This window comes from Eptesicus fuscus, chromosome 10 (genome assembly GCF_027574615.1).
Source record: "Eptesicus fuscus isolate TK198812 chromosome 10, DD_ASM_mEF_20220401, whole genome shotgun sequence".
In the NCBI taxonomy this organism is placed as follows: Eukaryota; Metazoa; Chordata; class Mammalia; order Chiroptera; family Vespertilionidae; genus Eptesicus; species Eptesicus fuscus.
Genome location: NC_072482.1, coordinates 18,267,650 through 18,294,954, shown reverse-complemented (window position 1 = coordinate 18,294,954; position 27,305 = coordinate 18,267,650). Strand labels below are relative to the sequence as shown.

The 27,305-nt window shown below is 38.5% G+C and overlaps 1 protein-coding gene across 1 annotated transcript; it reads left to right on the top strand.

Moving 5' to 3' along the window:
• The first annotated feature begins 220 nt into the window (after window positions 1-220).
• Window positions 221-24,493, top strand: RHAG (Rh associated glycoprotein). Its single transcript, XM_008153202.3, has 10 exons — window positions 221-377; window positions 13,081-13,264; window positions 13,862-14,012; window positions 15,866-16,013; window positions 16,267-16,433; window positions 18,847-18,984; window positions 19,838-19,959; window positions 23,256-23,329; window positions 23,574-23,647; window positions 24,360-24,493. Exons 1-10 carry the CDS (start codon window positions 221-223, stop codon window positions 24,432-24,434), a joined length of 1,290 nt encoding a protein of 429 aa, XP_008151424.2. The 3' UTR covers window positions 24,435-24,493.
• Window positions 24,494-27,305: the final 2,812 nt, after the last annotated feature.

Sequence of the window (27,305 nt, the reverse complement as noted above, 5' to 3'; positions counted from 1 at the left end):
CAATATATGTAGTATACTTTATTATTTTGTTCAATTTGATTACAGAGCCTAATTCCCACCAATGGGTGGGACATTTTAACCAGTCTTGCCCATGTGTTTTTTTCTTGCAATGTCATTGGTATACCTTTAACATGCAGTCCACACACAGAGCAGTCCCTCTGTTTTTATCAATCTCCCACAGCCTGTGAAACCCAGTGTGCCTCCGTCCTTGGCCACAAACATGAGGTTCAAATTCCCTCTCATGGCCATTGCCCTGGAGGTTGCCATGATTGTCTTATTTGGATTATTTGTTCAGTATGAAACGGATCAGAATATTCGCCAGCCGCCCAGCAGCTCTAATTCAACAGAAGTGAACAGATTCTTTGAGTTATACCCTCGTGAGTAGGCAATCTACTTCTTATACCTTTTAAGTTCTTCAGGTTCTCAGAATGTGAAATTGTTGAATACTGTAGCCACTTGAGCTCCACATTGGAGCCCCTTATAGAATTATGTGATAGTTGTAAGTACTAAGGGTATTATAAGTCTATGCTGTGGCATCTGGTCTCTGTAAGTACGGTGTTTGGATAGAATATGTGTCTATTAAAATATCAGAACAAGAAGCTCCAAGTTAAAATAATTGATAAACTTTTTGTGTTGCCTACCTGTGGCTAAATGACCTTATTTTTCCTTTGAATTATTCATTAGTTCTGCAATGAATTATTCATCACTTCCCACCAAAAAAAATAAAATAAAAAGGAACTTTGGAGGAGAGAGAGTAGAAACAAATTGGAGTATTTAGAAGAGCAGCCAGGATTTCATGTGGGGTCCCTAAGATATAAGTAGTCATTTAGGGTCATATAGGATGAAAATAGAGCTTTAATTGAAATGAATGCGCTCATGGTTTTATAATACTCTGAAAGGAAGTTTGTTTCTTTGAGATGAAAATTGTGAACACCTAACATTTTAAAAGCAGAATCCTTCCCTGAAAATGGTGACAGAGGAAAGAATGAATTTAATCTCAAGTTTGGAAGAGAAAGCTATGAAATAATTAATATGACAATTACTACCATACAGACACTGATGGCCTTTGACAAAGCAGGCCTGTTTGATACCTCAGTAACCATGAAAGGCAGTGGCAATATATTTCTCTTATTTAGATTGTTTATTTTTTAAATGAGGTTCAAACAATTTTAAACAGTTAAAATTATTTAAAATGGTAGCAATGCCTATTATAGTTTTACAAAAAATGTGTAAGCTTTTAAGAAACAATTTGACATTTGTTTCCTCATTTATATACATTTTGGGGAGTATTCTCATGTAGAAATGATCTAAAGCTATATGACTCAGCTGAAATGCACAATTGCAAGTTAAGAGTTAGAACCATAAGTTGGAGAGTCAAACTCCAAGTCTAGTTCTATGTACATTACATAGATGTCCAAGAAGGTTCTTGATTAAATAATTTAATAATTTTCAAGCTAGAAAATAAACACAAATCAGAAGTCTGTTAAAATCTATATGCTTTTGTACATTTCACTTATTCATCTAATAAATGTTTTTATTTCATACCAAGCATGTGCTGCAGCAAACTTATTCAAAGATAAAAGGAATATGATCTCTTTATTCTAAAACTCTGCTATCTGGTCCACATGTAAACAAAATATAAGAGATAAAATGCCAAACTATGATCTAAGATGAGTGTTATTAAAATAAGGTTATTTTGAGAGCCTCATAATTTGCATAATTCAAGCTGAATTCTCTAAGTTCCAGCATCAAAATTTCCTAGGTAAAACTTCAATTTAAAATTTGAGGGGAAAAAGCAAGTTGGAGAGAATTACTAAACATGCTCATTTTGTCAGTTGCTTAGCAATCATATCACCCTTATACTCTGCTTGTAAAAAACATGAAAATTAATTCCTTTCATGATTTATTAAGAAAATATTAAGCTCCCAATTCTTGTAAAACAATCTTCAGAGCTCTCGGCTCTAGGAAGTGAAGAAAACAAAACAGACAAAGTAGGCAACATTCATGCCCTTATGAAGTTTATATTCCAGGAAGACCGACTACAAACATACATGTATATTAATATTTATAAAAATACTTATTTTAATTTATATATGTACACATAGATACGCTCACATTTAGATGGTAATAAAATGCCACAGCAATAAATGAAGCGATATTAATGAAATAGATACATCTGGACAAGGAAGGATGTCTTTTCAGCCTTTTACAACCAGGGTAATGTGAAAGAAATAAGTCTTAATAGGCCAAGCTACAATTGCTTGCATTTAATTAACTTCTATCATATGCATCTAGAATGATACCAATCCTGTACTGTCCTTGAGAGAATTATAAAAGTCACTTAAATTGCCTTATTGTTCTGTGGTTTAAATGAGAAATCTGGTTGAGACAGGCAGTTAATGTATAGTTTAGATCAGCGATTTTCAACTGGTGTGCCACTGCACACTGGTGTACCACAATAATTTTTAAAGTATGCAATACCTGACCTCATTTTCCTTTAGATTGTTAAATTTTAAAAGTGACAATAGTCAACAGAACAGGGTCTGTCAGGTGTAAATGCCCTGTCTTGAACCATAAATATATCAGTCATATAATAGAGTGCATCTTATTGATCATGATATGTAATAAGATTGCATCTGGTTCTTGGTACCAGAAATTCTTAAATACAATTAAAGATACTTGATTTTTTTAAAAAGTTACTTTGGATCAAAAGGACATGTAATTACTATTTTTTTTGTAAATCAATCAAAATTATACCTATTATATCTATTTTTTGTCACATTGGCAAAACATGTATATTTTGGTGTGCCTCAGAATTTTAGTAATTAGTTATGTGTGATGAGATGAAAAGGGTTGAAAATCGCTGGTCTAGGTAGTACTTTCTGCTTTGAAGTGACAGTAAATAAAACTAAAAGAAACAAGAGAGTAAGCCATATAGATATTGGGACAAGGACATTTTATGTGGAAGAAATAGCAAGTGAAAAGGCACTGGGGTATTTAATATATGTAGTGAGCAAGTGGAGAGAATAAAGTCAGAGGTGTGAGAGCCTGGGTGCTGCTTGAGCATTTTGAGCACTTTGTTTTTATTCTGAGTGAGTTGAGAAGCCACTGGAGGACTTTGAGAGGAGGAACTGATGTGACTTAAGTTTTAAAAGCTTTCTTCTGGCTGTTAAGTAGAGAAGAGATTGCAGGGGGTGACAGAGATGAGTAGAAAGGCATATTAGGAAACCAGTCCAGTCACCTGGCAGAGAAATGTTAGCAGGCTTCACCAAGGTGGTAGCGGAGGAAGTACTGAGAAATGGTCAAATGCTAGCTATAATTGAAAGCGTAGCAGACAGGATTTTCTGATATATCAGCTGTGTCAAACATGGGAAAAAAAAAAGAGAGGAATCTAAATGATATCAAAGATAGGATTCCTTTTCACTCTTTAAAGGAAACATCAAATTACAGTTGCTAATAATAGTGATGATTAACAATCATTGTGCTGTCCTTGAAACCAACAAAAGTTCCTTATTAAAAACAGCCGCCCCCCCCCCCACACACACACACACACAACCATGACGGTGACCTCTTCCCCACTTATAACGCAGTGAGGCCAGGATATGGACAAGGGGTGGGGGATGGGAGGGATACTTCAATCAATAGAGGCTGCTGGGCATTAAGCAGAACACAAAGTGAAATTTTACATGGGAGGCATCTTCACTCCTTCAAAATGCTGTCCATCACCCAATCTATACTCAATTAAACATTCTCTCTTCTATGAAGTGGAAACAAGGCCTGAAACTATGGCTAATACTAATCTTCCAGGTCAGCTATATTATTCCTGGTTAAAATATTGTGTAGAATAGCCCTAGGAACTACATGATTGTGGTTTTACATGTATATATTTTTCCTACATTTTAAACAATGGATTTGCATAAAACTTGTAGAACAGCATGTCATTGGAGAGAAGATTATTAAATATTAACTCATGAAAAAGCAATGTTCAAGTCAACACATGTTTTGGGGTGCCTCCTGGAGCCATACACTGTGCCAGGTGCAGGGATTCACACAGAATCCCTGCCTAAGAAGCTCACAGTGTATTTCAACAGTTCTCAATTGTAATGTGGTAGAACTTATGAGTTTTTCACAAATAAGTAAAGTAAGGTATTTATATTTTAAACAAATTCAATCAGATATCTCTCTCTCTCTCTCTCATTTCCTTGCATACTGCTCTGCTTTTGTGAATAATAAAAAAGAAAAAATGATATTACTTACACAGGCCTGGGATTAGCACTCATCCCAGGCACAACCATGGAATGTGTGGCACTCCTGAATGGCATGTTTCATATCGTGAATAACCCCAGAGATACACATTTGAGAAATTAGCTCTACTGGATGTTTTTTGGCTGCCATGGCATCTAGCAAAGTGTTGGTCACTCTGTTGAGGCAAATAATTTGACAAGGAATAAAGCTTGACCATGACTGTCAGCTAATCCTTGCTAACATGTACACAGACTAGAGAAAAGTGAAGTTTAAGAAGAAAGCCCTTTGAGGACTGTTACATTTTATTAGAGATTCCACAAACACAGTGATGCCTATGAGACAATAAAACTGTATTAATGATCTTTTGGTACTTCATTACATTAAAATTCACTGGTCTATCTTGTGCTTGGAAAGGATCTTTTACCTATGGGTGATCTTATAGCATTCTATATTGTTCATAAGAAAAATATTAATTCATGGCTATGCTGATATACCAAACACTGACATATTTCCATCCATAATATTTTTTAAATATACTTATTAATGTCATCAATAATCCCCACAGGAAACCCTTAGGAAGTATTAATGAGTTTGTAGTGACAGACACAAACTTTCCAAAACTCTAAATGTTTAAAAATTCAGTCAGTATTCCTGGCAACAAATACTGTCATTTTTTTCATTGAAATGATAGCCTTATTTCATTCATTTTTCAGGAAACATCAATACCTATCTGAAAAACCATAGTTTATGTCAGTCTTTGTTCTAAGTAAAAATGGAATTCCATGAAAAAAGGTGCTCATTTCATTTGTAACTCCAACAATAATAAAAGTGTCTTTTTTTTTCTGAGAAAACCATCATGTTTCAGTAGTGTGTAACTCCATTTCAGCATACAGATTCAGAGATAATATTAAAAAGACATGCATGAGAAAGTCAATAATTAAAATGAACAATTTTTACTTCTTCATTGAGGAATTATTAAGAAAAACTGGATTTTTTTCCCCTGCAAATGTGTGGTGGTAAAAAAATCCCATGATTACTTGTACAGTTTGGTGGCACTTCTTTTATTCATGCTAAAATGCTAGTAGTTTTACATGCCATCATGTTTCGCCCTCTGTGGAAATACCAATACACTGAAAAAGGCAAATAACATCTTAGAATTACATGCAATAAATCTATCAGACCCCCAATACCTGCAAATTACATTTTGATAACCATGTTAGATATAGGTAAATTGGAAAAGGGTGTACATAGCAATAGAAATTATTTTGTGAATTTTTATACTAACAATGGATTAAATACAATGATTTATTTTTAAGTCTACACCTAAGAATTTGTTCCTATATTTATTCAGATATCATTCAGTTCATTTGTTACCAAAAAAATTATCAAATCTAGATGTATGTTTCAGGCAAAGGGTAACTCATTTGTGCAGTGAAAAAAATTCCCAGGAAATTGCTTCCATTTTAAATATTACCTAGAATTGTTACAGTGCCTGAATTAACATACTATATGTGGTTTATGGCTTTACAATAAGATACCAGCCTCCACTAGATCCCTGTGTATTGCCTTTGAATTGAATAGTTTTGTCTACTTAAAAAAAAAAGCAAAAGGCACAAATAGAACTCAAATTTTGGTTTTTACATACCATTCCCCACTCAGCAGCTCTTTGGAGAAACTGCTAGTTCCAGGTCAGGGTAAAGAAAGCACAAGGTAAGCCAAGTGTATAAAGGCTAATGGGATGGGAATATGTTGAAAGAAAACAGTGTCCTGCTTGAAGGAGTGCCAACTACACAAATTAGGAATAAACAGGATATTAAAAATAATAGTGATGTAATAGTAATAGATTATGACACATTGAGACCAACAAGGAGCTCATAGATATATTCCTTAAAGGTAAGTAGGGGAGAAGGGAGAAGTTTTTTACAAAAGAATGCCAACTAATTCATTTAATTGAAGTAATAAATATAGAAAATTATCATGTTGTAATTAAAAATGTAGTAATTGATTCCAGCATAGTTTATCAATAGCTGCTAAAACCATTAGGTGAAGAGTTATTGGAGAATACATGGTCTGAAAGAATTACCCCAGAGATTACTTTTTTCTTGTTTTAAATATATATTTTTATTGATTTCAGAGAGGAAGGGAGAGGGAAAGAGAAATAGGAACATCAATGATGAGAGAGAATCATTGATTGGCTGCCTCCTGCATGCCCCTCACAGGGGATCAAGCCTGCAACATTGGCTGCCTCCTGCATGCCCCTCACAGGGGATCAAGCCTGCAACATGGGCATGTGCCCTGACCGGGAATCAAACCATAATCTCCTGGTTCATAGGTCAATGCTCAACTACTAAACCATGCCCCGGCAGGCCAGAGATTACATACTGATTAGAGGGCAAAAAGTTTATTCATAAGAAAGTGATCTCCCAAAACAATCTTAACCAACTGCTCAAACTTACCATCACAGTAATAGGATAAAAGAATTATGTGTCACCTGGTGTGATAAAATGGGAAGTACATAATACTACTTGTATCACATTCCTACCAAAATATTTTGTTGAATTCTAATTATAGTGAAACAATCAAACAAATGCAAACTGTGAGACATCCTATATAATAAAAGCCCAATATGTTAAGTGTCTGACCATTCATTCAGTTGTTCAACCAGTTGCTATGATGTGCACTGACCACCAGGGGACAGACACTCTGACCAGTAGGTTAGCTTACTGCTGGGGTCCAGCCGATCGGGACTGGGTGAGAAGGGCCTGACACGCCCTGGAGCCCTCCCATGGTCCCTCTCAGCCTGGCCTGCAGGGATTGGGCTAAAACCAGCTCTCTGACATACCCCTAAGGGTCCCGGATTACAAGAGGGCACAGGCCAGGTAGAGGGACCCCACTGGTGCATGAATCCATGCACTGGGCCTCTAGTCTATATATATAAAAGGCTAATATGCTAAGTGTCCATCTGGGTAATGATGTCACGTAGCAACACCCGGCTTCCTCTCCCTAGCAACTAGCCTCCTTGCAGTTTCTTCAGCCCAGGAATATGACTTGCTTTATAGCCAGGTGGAAACATTTACCCTTTAACTAAATGTCTGTGAAGCGTTTTCCCATGCCCCATCTCATTTGATCTTCACAGAAGTCCTAGACTAGGAAGATAGGAGACTCAGTGGAATCCTATTTTCTTTTCATTAGCCGGAAAACAGATTTAGGTAGCTTAGAAACTTGACCCAACTGAAAAGAAGTAAGAAATGGTAGACTTTGAAAATGACTTCAGGTTTTCTTACTGCGCAGAATATAATCAAACACTACTGCAGTTAAATATTTTACCCTTTGTTCTCCCTGAGTGTTCTATAATAATAGTCTGTTCCATGTTGATATTTATTCCTGTGTTGCTGACAATTACCTGAAAGAGAAGTTGGGGTGCTTCCCTGGGCTGGAAAAAATTTAGCTACATCAGAAAGCAGGTCTAATTAAACAAGTTTATTCTATATATATATATATATATATATATATATATATATGGCTAAGTTGACTCATGCGTGTGTGATACATATAGAGCTCTCACTGGCGCCAATCATATGCGTGTGTTTTAATCTGTCATTGTAGATTGTGAATTTGATTGACACTTCTACTATAGAGAAAGGGCAAATAGTGATGTTAAAATATTTCTTCTAATTAATTTCCTTTCAATGTGCACGAATTTATGCACTGGGCCACTAGTACTACATAAAAGACAAAACTCCATGACCAATAAAAAGCATGTGAGAAAACTGATCTAAATTAAGAGTCTAAAGACACATGACGAAGAATATGAAATTTGAATGGATAACGGGTCAAAAAAATCCTATAAAAGGACAAGTTGGGACAGCTGGAGAAATTTAAATATAGATCCTATATTAGATAATATAATTGTATCAATATGGTATTTCTTGGATGTGAAGATAATATTGTGGTTATTTATGAGAATGTCCTTTTGCTTAAGAGATTCATGTTGGTTGGAGCAAAATGACTTTCAAATGGCTTATAAGAATACATACATGTAAACCTGAAGAAAATATTTACAATTGATAAATCTAGACGAATAGTATAGTGTTCATTATATTATTTTTCTAAATATTTGAAATATGTGAAATTAAAATATTTGGAAGGCGGAGAAGGAAAGATTTTATCTTCAGGATACTATTCTCTGAGAAAAGAGTTCAGAATACAATCCCAATGGCCCAAAGACTAAGGGCAAAAAGCTATGTGTATGCAAACACCTTGTTGACCCTCAACCACTGAAAAACAAAATATAACAAGAAAGCTAACAAATGCCTTACTGGAAAATGGGCTGGACAGTTTTTAACACTTGATCCAGAAAAACAATATTTCTGAATAAGAGTCCTATAGTCCCAATTAGATGAATTCTCAGTGGTCCATTTATTCACACATAACAGGCATTTCCTGAAAATCTACACATGCCAGACTTTCTGCGGGGGTCTATCATGGACAAGCACCTCATGATTTTGACCTTCAGAATTGCATTCACTTTCTCCTGAGAGTGCCTAACTGGCAGTGCTGGCTCAGTTGTCTACCTGAATAAATGGTAGGTGAGCACATAGAGTAACAAAACAGGTAAATGCATAAACAAATGACATAAAATAAAAGGACATGCACAGTGTTACAGCCGCGTCTAGTAATACTGTGTAGAGTATTTGGTTGGCCCGGTAAAGGAGTGTTGGGTGTGGGATGGAGAGGATACTGAGGCAGTGGGCATACACAGGAAATAGAGGAAAAGAAGGGTTCCATTTCATTTTGTCTGGCTGTCAGTAATGGCAGAGTTGGAATAATCAGTTGCATTTTAAACATGTTGAGTTATCAGGGCTTGTAAGATATCCTATTGCAAAACAAACGTGGAAATAAAGTAGAATAGAAATACCAGACATTGCCAAATTTATTTTGGAGGCTAAAATCACCCCTGATTGAGAATATCTGATGTAGTTACATCTTGGAAATTCTTGAGACCTGTCAGAAGACTTCACAATTCAAACCACTAAGGAAATTCCTTTTTTCCTCTACGAAGAAGATTCTTTATTCCTTTAATAGAAGTCTTGCACCAGAAAACTAAACTTGTGGCCCTATTCTTAGTCCCCACCCACAAAATCATAGAGCAAAATGAAAGATAATACATTATCATAGTTATTTATAAACCTTTTAATCCATATATTTTATACAGAATCATTATCTGTCAAGAGCTTTCACAACTTTGTTAGCTCTTTTTAGCAACAAAATAGATGAGGTCTTAAGCCCCCTAGTAGCAGAAAGCAGTAACAAGAATTAGAACAGAGGGGGGGGAAATATTGGAGAACAGTTAATATGAGAAATTCCTACCTCCATAGAAAAGGTCTGGTTTTCCATCAAAGGGGGGTAGGGACAGAATCTGAAAAATTATTGCTACCAGTGTGAGCCATTACAAAATCATATAAAACAAATTTTTTCAATAGTTATTTTCTGACTGCTTTAAAATCATGCTCTGGACTGTGTGGCTCAGTTGGTTGAGCATTGTCTTGTGCACCAAAACATTGCCGGTCTGATTCCTATCAGGACACATGCCCCAGTCACAGGCTTGGTCCCCTGGCGGAGAGCATGCAGGAGGCAGCCAATCCTTGTTCCGCTCTCACATAGATGCTTATCTCTCTCTCTCCCTCTCCCTTCCTTACTCTCCAGAAATCAATAAAACTATTTTTTTTATATTGATTTTTTACAGAGAGGAAGAGAAGGGATAGAGAGTTAGAAACATCGAGGAGAGAGAAACATCGATCAGCTGCCTCTTGCACACTCCCCACTGGGGATGTGCCCACAACCAAGGTACATGCCCTTGACCGGAATCGAACCTGGGACCCTTGAGTCCGCAGGCCGACGCTCTATCCACTGAGCCAAACCGGTTTCGGCAATAAAACTATTTTTAAAATAAAAGAAAATCAGTAGATCACAGGAAGAACAAGAGCAGTCTAATTAAAAAAAAAAAAAGCAAAGGATATTCAGGAAAATAACTTTGTCTAATTAAAAAACAACAATGAAGTCAATAGAACTGTGTCCTTATTTTTGTTCTATCTCCATAGCTGTAAACAAATTGTGGAGCTGAAAGAGACTTTGGACTTCATGTAATCTAAACCTTCCTTTAAGGAGGAAAAATTGTCCAAGAAAGACTCAGTAAAGCCAGAGAATAAGCCATGGATATTCACTAAGTTTGTTCTCCAACTTAGTTGATGATCTATATTAAATGTCTACATATACAAAATAAATGGTGGAAAAACAACTTGTAAAGAAAGATGAACGTATATGGTCTCCCATACTTCAAAAATCAAACAAGTTGATATTAAGTGACAGATGTCCAGCAGCAGGTAAAAACTGCAGCATTCTCCTCTGTGACTTCCCTGGAAGCTGCTGACCAGGGACAATTCCCAGAGATCCATTGTTTCCTTTCTCACCCTCCTCATCCTGTCTCTCAAAGGAGGGGGCTCCAAGGAACAATGAAATGGCCAAAGTCTCAATGTGTGCATAGGGTCGAAAGCATGAGTGACACTAAAGTGTGCCTGAATCATGAAAGACTGGTCTGGTTTTCTCAGTCTCCTTATGTGAACATTTGCTGCACTCATACAAAACAGACTAGCTGCTAGACCAGCAAAGGACCCTAGTGACTTAATCTGTGATGTCTATTCTGTTATTTGCAATAGAGTAATACTTGATATTAAGTTCCCAGGCCTCCAGGGGCCCCTTTTAAATGTTGGGAACCTTTGGAAAGCCAGGCTCTTCCTCCACATCTGGGTATGATTAACACCACAGATTAGTTTATTGGATTTAATTGGCAACGTTTCAAATAAATATGGTATACAAGTTGTGTAGGAGAGAAAGTCAGGAAAGTTCTGTGGGATTGGGGGTGGGGAGTGAAGCCCATAGGGAAGATGCTGCAGATTGGGTTTCTCAAGGAATAAATTCAAAGACAGACGATAGCCTGGAAGAGGTTTATTAGGAAATGCCTTAAGGATCCACACCTGTAGCAGAAGGGTTGGGGCAGAGAGAGGTGCGACTTCAGCTGACCCCACAGGAAACTCTGAGACTAGGATTAGCTAACAGTAGGTGTACAGGTGGTCCTTTCCTGAGGCAGGCGACGCTCATGTGAATTAGTCATTGGACACAGGCTACCCTAGATTAGGACTGTGACATTGACAAGGCAAGAGCATTTCCCAAGAGAATTGAGAGCTTAGGGCTATCATCTAGCAGCACTTCCTACGGCGAGGGGAAAAGGAAGGAATAAATCTTTCAGTTCTAAGTGGGGGATCTGCCCAGTGCATCAGAGCCTCTCCTGCAGGAGACAGACCCCAGGGGTATGGTCTCCCACCCTAAGCTCACCGTGGGCTAAGCCTGATGGAAGAACAGAGGTAGTAGCATGTTTCTGAGTGCCGGTGAGGCCAAGACTCTGCCTTGGTTACCCTTACACCCCACAGTGCTCCATGCATGGAGGCGTTGGTGTCATCAGGCCTGAACTGAAATTCTGTCTCCTCCCTTTGGGTAAATTAATTGGATCCTAACGTCAGGTTCCTCTGAGATATAGCTTCTAGGCATGTTCTCCCTTGTGCCTATTTGCACTTAAACATCTGTCCACAGTAGTTAATATTAATTCAACACTTACATGTTTAATTTCGCTCTGGTTTTATATTTGTTCCCAGTTTGGTCTTAAATTGCTTTGTCTATCTATTGGGTTGAACCATAAGAAATTGCCAATAGTCGAACTTTCATTGGTAAATTCAATGCAAACATGTCAATTTCATATGGTTCTACCAAATATATGTCTCACCAACTAAGCTGTAAATTTCTGGAGGAAAAGGGCTGTGTTTTGACAATCTCACATTTAGTCATGTGTTTCATTTATATAGTGCATTACTGATACTCCCGCCCACAGAGGGTTATCCCACTCAGAGTCACTCTGTGAAATAGGATCTTTTCAGTATTGCAGATGAGAATACTGACGCTCACAGAAATAAATGATTTGCCCAAGGTCACACAATCATGTGATAGAATTTGGAAACATGAGCCTACATCTCTAGATACCAAGTCCAGTATTTGCTCCCCAAAAAGATACAGCCTTCCTTCTATCAGTTTAGAGATTGCTAACAAACATATTCTCTCATTTGACTCGAATAGTGATTTGGTAAGATTTCCAGGGCTGATACTATTATTTATACCATTTGATATAGGGAGACTGTAGCTCATTCATTTAATAATTATTGCCTTTTTTTATTATATGCAGGCATTTATACCAAACTCTGGGGAGTAATGCGTGAATATGTCCTAATCTCCTCAATAAAGAAACTCATTATATAGTGCAGAAAGATACCTCATTGACCACCTATTACAGTGTGATGCATGCTAAATAAATACCAATACAACGTGATTGATGCTAAAGCTGAAGTATATACAGAAAGCTGCGTGAGAGACATGAGGGAATATTAATTTTCCCTTGTAGTATTGGGAAAACCTACAAGAGGGGGTGATGCTTGCACTGTGCTTTGTAAAGATTTCTTCAGGGGAAAGGTAAAGGGAAACTCTTCATGGAGAGGATGAAGAACACATTGTGATACTACACAATGTTCCAAGAAAAGGCTCAAACACTGAATAACTTATCCATGGCCTCATGGTTGTCATTGGAACCCAGCCTTTGGCTGCCCAGTTAATGCTCTCCCTTTACAGTGTCTTGCACAAAGGCTGTCGCATTAAATAAATGGGATATACTATGACATAACACTTTCTTTGTGTTCCCCTCATGCAGATTTATCCCCTTTGCTTTTTTTGCAGTGTTCCAAGATGTGCATGTTATGATATTTGTTGGATTTGGCTTCCTCATGACTTTCCTGAAGAAATATGGCTTCAGTAGTGTGGGCATCAACCTACTGATTGCTGCTCTGGGCCTCCAATGGGGCACTCTTGTACAGGGGATCCTGCATAGCCATGGAAAGAAAATCCACATTGGAATAAAAAAGTAAGCATTTCTTCCTTTTCAAACATTGTGTTTTCAGAGCAATAGTTTCTCTGCTTAGTCTCTTGACAGCCAGTCTCAGCTAGCAGGAAAATTGTCTGCTTTACCCAATAGAAGGTTGTTGGGATCCAAAGAGGCAAAGCTATGTCTTGCTCTAATAAGTTGGATCATACATGAATGTCTATGTCTTCTCTGGTCTGACTTTAAGGGCATAAAATTATTATTCTTTTAATCTCAGCTACAGGGAACACAAATCTACCATTGGTCATTTTCCTAGGGTTATTTTTGAAATGCAAACACTCTAGAAAATAGGTCATTTATCAGATCAACAAAAATAAAGTAAAACCCTAAATGAGATAAAGAACAGGTAGGTTAAAATAAAGGAAATGTTAGAGCGACTAAGGAGTGTACAGTGAATGGAAGAGAGGAGGGGTTAGGAAGTGGGAGTTGCCAAAAGCAGGCCTGGGACAAGTGACTGATGGGGACTGGCGTGGAGAAGCGCCTTGTACTCTGGGTAAGGTGATGCTATAGTTTATTACCACTCACAGTTTTATTTGGGATTTGCATTATTCTTTAATGTATTCTTTCTCTTCCCCTTAGCATGATAAATGCAGATTTCAGTACAGCCACAGTTCTGATTTCTTTTGGAGCTGTCCTGGGGAAAATAAGTCCACTCCAAATGCTGATCATGACAATCATAGAAATTGCTGTCTTTGCTGGTAATGAATATCTGGTTGCTGAGATATTTATGGTACGTGTTAGAGGATTTATACTTACCCAACTTTGGACATGGTTTGTGGTCACAGCACATAATGGATACCCACTCTATGCAGGGACAGACCCTGGCAAGAGTAATAACAGTCCTCATTTATTTGAGTGCCTACTGTGAACCAGGAGTTTTATAGACATTATCTCATTTTGTCATCACGATGCTATAAGGTAGGTGTTATTTTTGTTAATATTTACACAAGAAGAAAAACAAAAAATCATGAGCACAGATACTAAATGACTTGCTGCATGGAATCTGGATTCAAACCCAGATTTTTCTAACTCCAAAACTCTTATTACATTATATTTCCTATCAATGATCAATTCCTATTTCTTTCTCAACTACTAGGTGAATAGTCTTTTCTAAGTCTTCTGTTAAGGCCTAGGTAAAATTTCTTCTTCTCCATAAAAATATCATTGAATAGCCCAAGAATTATAAATAGAATATTTCTGGGCACTCTCCAACAGGCTGTGTATGCTTCTGTTGGACATTTAATTCAACAGCAATTATTTTGACAACTTTCTAGGTGTCATGAGTTGGTGCTTCAGTGACAAGCAAAATAGTTAAGGTCCCTGTCATTATAGAATTTACAATATAATTGGGAGACAGACATCAAACAAATAATCATACATTCTCTGACTCACTCATAGGCATGTGCATATGTGTGCATGTGTGCATGCAAACACACACACATATGACTATAAATTATAATACATAGGATGAAAAAATAAGTAGAGGGGGTTATGAGAGAATGTAACTGAAAGACCTCATTTAGACTGGGGAGACAAGGAAAGGCTTTCTGAGGAAATTACAGTTAAGCTGGACCTGAATGGCACATAGGAGTTTACTGAGGAGGAAAATCTTAAGTAAATTAATATAGTATCATATTCCTATCTTCATGAGGACAGAACAATGCCTTGGGTTTGGTACTATGAACTTTCCCTCTAGGGGCAGGAAATACAGAAAACTGGATTAAATCTATACAGTATGCTAAAAGGGACCTAAAATATATTCAAATGAATCTTGGACCTCTGGCTTGTTTTCATGTCATCATATAGCAAAGTGAAAAATATGGGAAAGACCCAGGCTTTTAAAAAAATATATCTATTTTTATTGATTTCAGAGAGAGAAAGGGAGAAGGAGAGAGAGAAACATCAATAATGAGAGAGAATCATTGATCGGCTGCCTTCTGCATGCCCCCTGCACACCCCCTCAATGGGGATCAAGCCCGCAACCCAGGGATGTGCCCTGACTGGGAATTCAGCCCAGACCTCCTGGTTCATGGATTAGTGTTCAACCACTGAGCCACACTGGTCAGGCTACCTAGGCTTTAGGAAGCTTCACATCTTTAAATTGCAATTAAGTGAGTTTTATCTGTCATGTCAAGTAAATGCAAAAATTATGGTTGTTTTGTATCACATGCAAGCATAATATTTCACGGAGACTCACGCTAGCCTGGAAACATAACCTAAACTATATCGAGTGCCCACTAAGGACCATAGCACATTATGAACATGGTCTCATTTATGCTAGCTGGGTAATGTTTGCCCATTTAACAGAATCTGAGATTCAGAGAAGTATGGTAATTTGTATCAAGTCACATCACAAGGAAGTATCTGACCTAGGATTAAAAGTCAGTTCTAAGTGGCTCCAAAGCCTTTGTAGTTTTTCTATTTAACTGTCTTGCTTTATCCCTCTTTCTCTGACAAATTCTTTCTCTCTTGATCTATTTTTATTTTATTTTATTGCTAAGCCAATAAAGCAGTCCTTTCATTGACTTTCCTCCTGTAGTGAGATTCAGTTTCACCTTTTGCATGAATGTTTTGCCCCTTCAGGCCACTGATATTGGAGCATCAATGACGATTCATGCCTTTGGGGCTTACTTTGGCTTGGCTGTAGCAGGTGTCTTATATCGACCAGGCCTGAGACGGGGACATGACAATGAGGAGTCTGTGTACCACTCGGACTTGTTTGCGATGATTGGTGAGTAGGGGTGAACTTGCTCGGTTCTTGTCTATTTGGTCAGGCATGAGGGAAGGTTAACTCCAAACACAGCTGTGAAGATCTTCAAGAAGGAACATCCTCTGAATACTACTTTTGTTTATGCTGGCTCTCCTCCTAACTCTTAGATAACTAAGCCTAAAAGTAGAGACGTTATCAGTCTCCAAGGCAAATTGCCCCCTCTAGATGGTCTTCCATATTAAGAACTAATATCTCTTTTTGTGATTTACTTCAGGGACTCTTTTCTTATGGATATTTTGGCCCAGCTTTAATTCCGCCATCGCTGAAGCTGGAGACAAACAATACCGGGCCGTGGTAAACACATACTTCTCTCTTGCTGCCTGCGTGCTCACAGCCTATGCATTCTCCAGCCTCGTTGAGCACCGAGGCAAGCTCGATATGGTGAGTGTCATGAACCCTTGTGGGGAGGGGAAACGCTTTCTTCTTTTCCCTCTTAGCTCTTCTGGCTGGCCTGAGAATTAAATTGACACGAGATAGATTAACAGGAGAAAACAACTAGGCTTAATTATGTATGTACACATGGGGATCCATACGACTATGTGATCTGAGGACAAATGGGACAGCTAAGTCTTATATGTCATTTTGAACTAAGGGGAAAAGTGCATAGTGGTTTGAACTTCAAAGGGGAAGAAAGCAATTCACATGGAGATGGAGAAGCAAATGTTTGCTAAACAACTGTTTATTGGACCACCTTTAAGAATAGGACACAGAAAAGACTGAGCAAAAGGGCCTTGCTAGGCTTCTCCCTATCTATCACCCCTAGTTCATGTTGAAAGTATAGTTATCAATGATCATAGTTTCCTTCCTGGACCAGATTCTCTATCTAAATTCTTTCGGGAAGATTCAAGGTTCTTCTTGAGCCTTTTATTTCTTAAAATGAGCCAACTTAAAATAAACAATATCCCAAGGAAAAGCACATGTTGGAGTGGCAAAGGCTCCCCTTTACCCCATGGAAGTTTCACTAGGTGACACGAATGGTTGGTCATTTCTGTGTCTCTGCTAAGCTGCCAGCACTGATCTCAACACTGCAGACCTTGAAGAATATTTTGAAGAGAACAGTGTTCATTCCTTTCTTCATCAGATTGGTACTCTGGAAAATTAAAGTGTTATCAAGAAACTTACAGTCTAGGAGCAAATATAATCATACAAAAATAAAAGATTTGAGGCATTTTTCTCTACTAATAAAGCTAAAATATAGCGATAGCTTTGTAGACATGTCAAGAAAAGCAGAAGAAAGTGGAGAAAAAAAGTTGTTTCTATTTTCCTAACTGCAAATATTCCTCTCAAAGAAGTAACAATTAAATGCAATGTGGGATCCTGAGTAAAATTCTGAAAAAGAAAAAGGACATTAGTGGGAAAACTAGTGGAGTTCAAATAAGGTCTTTAAGAGTATTATAGCAATGCTAACTTTCTAGTGCTATGATTATGTATGATATTAACATCTGGAGAAACCGGGTGAGGGATATATGGAAATTCTCTGCAGTATTTTTGCAACTTTTAAATAGTCTAAAATTATTTCAAAATAAAACATTTTTGCCCTGGCCCATGTGGCTCAGTTGGCCGGCGCCATCCAAAAGGTTGCTAGTTCAATTCCTGGACAAGGCACATGCCTGGGTTGCAGGCTAAATCTCTGGTAGGGGACATGCAGGAGGCAGCCAATTGATGTTCCACTCTCACATAGATATTTCTCTTTCTCTCTTCCTCCTGTTTCCTCTCTCTCTAAAAATCAATAAAAATATTTTAAAAAGTAAATAAATAAAACTCGTTTTCAATGCCCCAAGTTGGTCCTTTGTCTTTGTTGCCTGTGAGCTAGAGAAATGGCAGTGAAGGAGTGGTCCTCAGAACAGTCACTCTTCTTTTCCAACTGGAGGGAGGAAAACAATATTGTCCCTTTATCAAGCATAGCTAAGGATGTATTTCAATGCTCTACAAATTGCTTCATGAAGGAAAATTGGGGGGAAATTATGCGCAAGTGGTTCTCTTTTTTAAAATATGTTTTTATTGATTTCAGAGAGAAAAGAAGAGGGAGAGATAGAAACGTCAATGATGAGAGAGAATCATCAATCGGCTGCCTCCTGCACGCCCCCTACTGGGGATCAAGCCCACAAACTGGGCATGTGCCCTGACGGGGAATGGAACTTGACCTCCTGGTTTACGGGTCAATGCTCAAACACTAACCCACACTGGCCGGGCTGGTTCTCTTTCAAAAGTACTGCTGACCTTCCTCCTTGGCCAGGCAGCAAGAATAAGATTTTCCTGAGAAATTCTGGTAAACAGAAATTGGAGACTCTCCTCCATCCTCAAATGTCCTCTGTACAATGACACTTGTGAAAGCTGTTGTCTTTCATGTGGAATGCGTGCCTTTTAAGGTCTCTCTATTCCCTCTTTGAATACTGGAATAGCAGAGACTCAGAAACACACAACAGCCACAGGCCTCTGTTGGCTCATGACAACCACGAATGTGTTCCCAAACAGCACCAACAGGCAAAACCTGGATAGAATAATTGCTTTGCTTCCTCCCCACCCTTCCACTACAAGTTCTTTTATTTCCGCAGTCCCTCCCCACTCTGGTCTCTGATCACTCCTACACTCCCAAGAAACCCTGGCAAGAAAGATATCATGCCAACTGCTTGGAAGAAAGGCTTTCTGCAACTATAAAAAAACACTCATTTTAAAAATAATCACTAGTCTTTTCAACTGAATATTGTGCCCTGGGGACCATGAGTCCTCGATTCATTCAGTCCTGAACTTTGCCTGTTCAGTTCACTTCACTCATGTTTCTGGCTCCCTATAGGTACACATTCAGAATGCAACCCTGGCTGGAGGCGTTGCTGTGGGCACTTGTGCGGACATGGCGATCCACCCATACATTTCTATGATCATTGGGAGCATCGCAGGAATGGTCTCCGTACTTGGATTTAAGTTTCTGACTGTAAGTATGACAGATGCTGAGTGAAACTTTGATTCTCCACCATCATCTTCTCACATCCCACCAGCAGAGAAAAGCTATGAAAATTGCTCTCATAAGTACCTTTCCTTGTTGCGAGTCATTTGCCTTCCTGTCAGAGGTCCCATTCACATCTTCGTGTCCAGTGTTTATACTCTTTCCTGACTTCTTTTGGGTAGCAGGGAAGAATCCAATATTGGTTATTTATCACTTAGTATGATTGAATGTCAAGTACTGTGTTACTTTACAAAATACCATTAATTTTTTTAAAATTTATATTCTTTATTGTTTAAAGTATTACATAAGTCTCCTCTTTCCCCATTGACCTTTCCCCGGCCACCCCCACCCCCACCCCCCAGCACGTATCCTCACCACTCCCCTCCCTGTTTATGTGTCCATTGGTTATGCTCATATGCATGCATACAAGTCCTTTTGTTGATCTCTTGTCCTCTCACCACCGCCCCCCCCCCCCACCGCCCACCGCCTTCCCTCATAGGTTGGACAGTCTGTTCGATGCTTCTATGACCCTGGTTCTATTTTGGTTGATGATGTTTGTTTTGTATAATTAAGAACTCTGTGCTTTTTAAAGGGGGATTTAGGATAAGATCAGTAAGTAAGAAGGAGTAGGAGTTCAAATCACTTGCCTTCAAATCCATCCACCAGACACTAAAAGGAACAGTTCTGCTACCAATGTTTTCAGATTCTTTGACTTAAGTAGGTTTTAGATCTGGATGGAGAAGTGGACTGTAGATAAAATGTTTCCCGCATGATCTTTTATTTCAATTATAGAGTCCTATATACCTAATGAAATAAGCTTTACTCTTTTTTACCATTTCAGCCAGTTTTTGCTACTAAACTGAGGATCCATGATACATGTGGGGTCCATAACCTGCATGGCTTACCTGGTGTGGTCGGAGGCCTCGCAGGCATTGTGGCAGTGGCCTTGGGAGCATCTGACATGTGAGTGAAATGATGGGTTTTCCTGCCTCCCCTCCCACCATCCAATGTTTTCTCTCACTCTGAAATCCAGTGATGAGAAAGCCTGTTCTTTAGCAATCCAGGCCAAAGCTGTAAGTATTGTCTTTACTGCAGAGAATAGAATTTATTGGCAGATGTGTCTTAATATTATTAATGTTTTGGTTTTGTTTTGTGGTGTATTTCTTTGTGTGTAAATTAACAGTGCTAATTTAAATACCATAGACATTGTCTTCTAGTTGATAGGGCAATTTGATCACCACCATCAGATTACAATAGGCTTACTCTTTTACTTGATCCCAGCAAAATGGGGCATATAGGACATAAGTGATGAGCTCAGCAGTCGTTTCCATCCAACTCACAAATAAGAATGAGTTAGCATAACATGGAAAGCAGTTGGATCTGGAGAAGCAGGAACACTGGCGTGAGGCTCCAACTTGTCTACTAACTAGTTATGTGGCCTCTGACAAGTTACTCAACCTGTATCCTCTTCTGGCACTGTATCCTCTTCTGTAAAATGAGAGAATTGTACTATTTGTTCTCTAAAATCCCTAGCAGACTTAGATTCTTCCCAAAGGGGGCTTAGGTGTTTAGTTAAATGGGCAGAAGAAGAATGGCTATCAATGAAATCCAGGAGCATGGGAGTTATATCATAAGCCATCAGATGTCACTTTTAGGAAACAATATTGAAGCAATTCGATATGAGTATCACCCATGCCAAACAGGTAGGAAGATCATAGAGTGCAGATCACTCAGAGAGCAAGTATGGAGGAAGAAAAATGCCCAATTTTTAAAGACCACTCAAACCATGAAGAAAAGGTAAATGTGTGTTTGAAAATGTCTCAAGACAGACAATAGTGAAGTCAAGGCTGGGGCGGGGGGAGCGATGGAGGGGAGAGCCAATGGGAGTAAAAGGGGGGCATCTGTAATGCTTTCAACAATAGAGATAAATTTAAAAAAATAAAGAAAGTGCCTCAAGATTACTACTAGCTAGAGTTGCATAATTTGAAAAGAAAAACCTCTTCAATTTTAACAGATTAAAATTTAACCCTGTTGAGACCAGTAATAATAAATATTTGAAAAAACTTGCTTATTCACATTTCCTACCGGATAAAGTTTCCTTCTTCCATTTGTATATTTGACTGAGTTTTCTGTATGTTTTATTTTTTTTTACCCCTTTTACAAATTTGGAAGACATCTCCAAAAACATATACTAGTACATATTATTTCAGTTCTCTCCAGCAACTAACAGGCTGTTAAGACCAAAACTAAAGTGTTTCATGCTTTAAATCAAGCATGATAAAAGATGTATCAATGAACCCAACTCCTAGGGTTATAGTGTATAAACACTGCAAACACTCTAAAGAGTTGCCTCATGGTTAAGAATAGAGGAATTACTGAGCATCATTCCTAGACCAGTTCCACAGATGCAGTAAAACAGTCTATCTGGCTTGTGAGCTGGGTCTGACTGGGTGGCCACATTTGGGGTAGGTTTCAAGTTTGAGAGTCTAGTCCTTGGGTCTAGGTTTAGCAACAACTTCTCAATTTACTCAGGAGGAGTTGTGGTAGGGAGGGAAATTATGGAAGGCCCATTCAGGTAGGTAAAATTCACATGTCCCATGCACCAGTTAAAATAGTCCAAGAGCCAAGACTATTAATCCACATTGTGTCTCTTCAGAATACTAAAATGCAAATCTGGTTTCTTGGTAAGCATAGGACAATGAGAAGTTAATAATGCTGTTAATTGCTTTTTAAACAAGTGTTTTCCAAGCCTATTTTTATCATGGAACACTTTTCATCAAATATATCTTTTAATACCTTATAAAAGATCTTGGCAAATTCTGGTAAAATTAATAGTAAACTTACAATAAAAGAAAATCAAACAAATAAATATATTAAATGTTAAATATCATTAACAATCAAAGAAATGCAAATGGAAACATTACCAATTATTCAATTATTAAATTGACAAGATTAAATGAATAACAATGCAGAATGGCAGCTAGCTAAAGTAGAGAAATGGGGACATAAATAGTACAATTTTGAATTAGCCCATGTGTAGTTTATTACCTTTTCAATAATCTCATTTCTAGATAGGTTTCATTTTAGAGAAATTATTGGGCAAGTTCACAATGTTCATAAGAGGATGTAGTCTCACAGCATTTAAAAAATACATAAAACATTGAAAGCAATCCGAATATTCCACCTATACTTGGATAATTATAGGACATTTGTACAGTGTAATACTCTGTAGCGACTAAAATTATGATCCAGATTGACATTTACTGACATAAAAAGACATTGAGATCTAATGGGAACATTAGTATTATAATATGATTGCATTTTATAAAACTACATGTTTTATATTTTATACTGGTAAAATTTGAGAAAAATTAGTTTCCCTTCTTTTTTAATTAGTGTTTTTTAAAGTATTTTTACCATGATCATGTGTTATTTCTATAATTTTTATATAGTAGAGATATTTAAATCCTTTAAATAAAAATAAATAAATAAAAAGACATCTGAATTTAGTTCATCTTTCCCTTGAATGATGAAGATGAAACACCAACACACTCTCATTTTCTAATTGTATGCTTTCATACAATCACTCCTTCAATCTTTCAAAAACTGTTTAGTGATTGCCTGCTAAGAGAGAGGAATGTGCTAAGGAGATTCCTACATTCCTAGTACATTTGTCATTCATGTAACAACACCCTATGCATTCCAATAGATTGCTATTACAATCTATAATTTCCAAAGTTGACGTATTTTTTTCACACATTTCATTTTAAGGTAACTACTTCTAAGATGACATATAGATATATACTTTAGTGTCTTCAATGACACTACAAAGTTGTTTCTACAATATTTGCTAAAATGAGCTTTTTGGACCTTACTGACTTTTTAATTTCATTATAATTGTTGCTATTGGGATGGAGTGAGGAGAGATAGAAGCTCATATTTGTTACATTACTCCATCCTCAGTGCCTAGAAGAGAAACTGGCATGAGAAGCTCAATAAACACTTGTTAAATGAATCAGATCACGTGTTAAAACCCGATACCAAGTTTTTCAGGGAGAGAGAGAGAGAGAGAGAGAGAGAGAGAGAGAGAGAGAGGGAACTCATGGACATGGAAAACAGTGTGGTGACTGCAGGCTGGAGAGGTGTAGGTGGAAAAAGTCATAGAGGGGATAAATGGTGATGGAAAAGCTAAAATAAAATATAAAAAATAAAATCAATAATCATAATAACAGAAAGCAAGATAATTTTTTTCTTCCTAGGTCTACCCCAGCCATGCAAGCAGCTGCTCTGGGTTCTTCCATCGGAACAGCCATTGTTGGAGGGCTGATCGCAGGTCAGCATAAAAATAAACACTTCCCCGTAGCTCATGCTCTCAGCATGATAGATTATTCATAAACATATTGATTGGTAAATTTGAAAATGTACTAAACTTCTGACAACAATCATGTAAGTGCAAGTGGATGCTTTTATAACAGCAATTACTTTAATGTAAATATTTACTTAATTTATTATGCAGGTAAGTTTTCCTCATCAGCATCAGTGTCATAACATGACTTATTTTCTCCCCACCTTCACAGGTTTAATTCTAAAGTTACCTATCTGGGGACAGCCATCTGACCAGAACTGCTATGATGATTCTGTCTTCTGGGAGGTACTGTGCACTGTTCTAAATAAGGATGTAAATGATGACTCCACTAGTGAGTTTTGCTCACCTCAAGCCTAGATGTGTGTGTGTGTATTTGTGTGATGAAATGAAATGCAATCCCTTTGTATAGAGAGAAACTAAGGCAATGTGTGCAGACAGATAAAATCAGAAGTTATGTCATTTTCCAAAGCAGATATTAGATGCAGAAAAGACTGAAGCAAGTGTCCTTTCATTCCTCTGAGAGTTATTTAAAAATATACTCATTAAAATAATAGGGACCCTGGGCATGAAATTTCATACCATACAGAAAAATAGGCAAAAGCTGGTGGAACATAAAAGGTTGGAAAATCTCAGTGAGTTCACAATAAGAGGTTCTATGAATAACAAAACATGAGCCTCTTTCTATCCTCCGGTTTCTACCTCTTTATTCCACTATAAATAATTTTCTCCCAAATTATTTCCTGCAAAGCTTAAGAATGAGAGACGTTTGGGTGTGTTCAGCAAGATTTCCAAGGAGAACAGGCTTGGGAAAAGGGAATGTAGTCAGGGTGGGTGTGGTAAATATTTTTGTTCTTTTCTTTTTTTCCCCAACAATTTTTATAACCAATTCTTTCTAAGCATGGAAAATGGTTACAGAAAATACCTTTATTTCAGTAGTAATCTCTGACAGGCCCAGTGAAAGAAGCTATAAATTGTCCTAACCTTGTTTTCTCTCAAGGTCCCTCGGTGGAGAGAACATGACCATCATTTCCATGAACATAATGGCCACAACCACTTGGAACCTGAACTCTAAGTTTCATTCCTCTGCCTCCGCTTCCTTTCCCTTCATCTAGAATCAAGTTTAAATAGACAAAAAGCATCCAACGAAAATATGGACCAGAATGGAACATCCTGACCCGCAAATGTTCAGTGTAAAAATGTCTTAGCATAATGTTGTGTTTTCTCTTGATATTCACTGATTGTTTAGTTGAGGGCATATGACTCATAAAGCAGATGGTCAAGCCTGGCCAGTGTGGTCAGTGGTTGAGCATCAACCCAGGAACCAAGAGGTCACTGGTTCAATTCTTGGTCAGGGCACATGCCCAGGTTGCTGGCTCGATCCCCAGTAGGGGATGTGCAGGAGACAGACAATTATTTAAATTAAATTAAATTAAATTAAATTTAGCCTTCATAAAAAACTAATAAATTCTCAAATGTACTTAAAAAAAAAAAAAAAGACTGTAAGGAAGCTCCATATATTTTACTCATTGATTTGGTATTTACATACCTAGCTAATTGGTTCTTTCTTGCTCTCCTTCTCCCTCAAATCTCCGGAGAAACATGTACTTACATGCAAACACACATGATGTATTGATCACTGTATCTGTACATAGTACAGATTCAAAAAACTAGAAATACATAGAGCAGTAATATGATTTTTTGTAGTGCTTTCTTGATTTAAAAAATGGTAGAGTTAGTAATGTTACATCTTTGCTTGAATATTCTTATGCTTAATTTCTTTTGTATGTTTACTATTTGCCAAAAGAACTCACATGCTGTCTGACCAAAGTCTATTTTGTATAAAATTTCAATTAATTAAATATTATTATAAAATATAGCATTAGTCTTTGGCTCTCCTTTCTTCCTCTCTTTCTTATTTATTTATTTATTTATTTCGGTTATAGGAATTCATTTTAATAAAAACCACATACACACACAGACACACACACAGAGACACTCATCATATTTATTCCATACTCAAACCAAATAAATTGTTACATTATTATGTATTCACTATAAAAATTAAATTAATGTCTTATAGGATAAGTTTTAAAGAACTGAGTTTTAGAAAAGGTAACTCATCATTATATTTAGTCATATAAAACCATTTCTAGAAAAATAAAATAAATTTTTCTTCTTTCTGAAAGCTCTTAATATTTTTCTTCTATTTCTGGTATCCTGGAATCTTACCAGGATGTACCTAAGCATCACTAAGGAAAACAGCCCTGCTGTAATTAATAGAACTTCATTTCCTGAATGCTAGAAATTAAAAATTACAATAGCAAGTTATTAAACACTAGAGGCCAGTGCACAAAATTCGTGCACTCTGGGGGGGGGGGGGTCTCTCAGCCTGGCCTGTGCCCTCTGGTAGTCTGGGAGCCCTCAGGGGATGTCTGACTGATGGCTTAGGCTCGCTCCCCACAGGGAGCAGGCCTAAGCTGGCAGTGGGACATTCTTAGCACTGCTGCAGAGGCGGAAGAGGCTCCTGCCACCACCACTGCGCTCACCAGCTGTGACCCCAGCTCAGGGCTTCTGGCTGAGCGGCACTCCCCCTGTGGGAGCACACTGACCACCAGGAGGAAGTTCCTGCATTGAGCATATGCCCCCTGGAGGTCAGTGTGCATCATAGCGACCAGTTGTTCCACTATGTGGTCGATTTGCATATTAGCCTTTTATTATATAGGATTTTATTCCTCTGGACAAATCATTTATTTATAGTATTTCCCTAGACAAATAGATGATTTATTTTACATGTACATCAGTTTCTCTTTCCTATGAGTTTTTGGAAGTGTGCTCATTTATAAATATGAAATCCACTGTCCCCTCCTTGCTGAGCATCACAAAGAATCACTTTTGCTACCAGGATGTCCCAACACCCTGCCTTCTGTGATGACCATGATGCAAAACTTAAGTTTACTCACGTACTTTAAAAGGTTATAATTTGAGAGAAGGACCAAGATGGCGGCATAGGGCAGATGCCTGATTGTTGCCTAACACAACAATTTTGAAACTACAACTGGAAAACAGAGCGGACACCATCCAGAACCACCGGAGGGCTGGCTGAGCGGATGCTCTACAACTAGAATAAAAGAGAGGGGGACGCGGGATGATGCTGATGCCAGTGAGCCAAAGATCACACTTTAAGAACTACGGCTCTGGCGACACAATGGCAGTCTGGAACGTGCTCGGCGCGGTGCCCCTGGGGGTCTCTGGCTGAGGGGACGACTCCGTGCGCTGCTGAGCACGGACAGACAAGCCCCTGGGGGACACGGGGTGGGAGACTCCGCGCTTGCTGAACTCCGAGTCCTTCGAGAATCTCTGCGCCCCAGAAGTGGCCAGGTGCGCATGCCTGGCAACCGGCCGCCGCTGCAGACCCGAGCGCCGTCGCAGTGACCTCGGACCAGCCCGCCGCCGTGCACTGGGCGCACCAGAGCCTCACCGAGCCCGCCGCCCAGCGAGTTCCACGGCAGCCGCCCTGGAGCTTTGAGAAAATGGCCGAAGGAATTGTTGAGAGGGAATTGACCGACAGGAATTGGGATCAAGAAGACGAAGCCTCGCTGGGTCCCGGGTCCGGGTGAGGCTGCGCGCCCCTGGGTCCAGGTGAGGCCATGTACCCCTGGATCCGGGTGAGGCCGCATGCCCCTGGGTCCGGGTGAGGCTGGGTCCCGGGTCCGGGTGAGGTCGCGCACCCCTGGGTCCAGGTGAGGCCACGCGCCCCTGGGTCCGGGTGAGGCTGGGTCCCGGGTCTGGGTGAGGCCACGCGCCCCTGAGTCCGGGCAAGACCAAACCAGAGGGAGTCAGACCTGCATTACCACCATTTGTCCACCATCCAGAACTGAAAAGTCAGTGCTGACATGTACACATAAGGAACTGTTGGACATTGAAATCGGGTCTCAAAAGAACT

What these genes read in the sequence shown, in the direction of transcription:
- RHAG (XM_008153202.3), top strand. Translation starts at nt 221, where the DNA reads ATGAGGTTCAAATTCCCTCTCATGGCCATTGCCCTGGAGGTTGCCATG. An exon ending in ATTCTTTGAGTTATACCCTC is followed by an intron (nt 378 to 13,080) that starts GTGAGTAGGCAA and finishes CTTTTTTTGCAG; the next exon opens with TGTTCCAAGATGTGCATGTT. An exon ending in TTGGATTTAAGTTTCTGACT is followed by an intron (nt 18,985 to 19,837) that starts GTAAGTATGACA and finishes TTACCATTTCAG; the next exon opens with CCAGTTTTTGCTACTAAACT.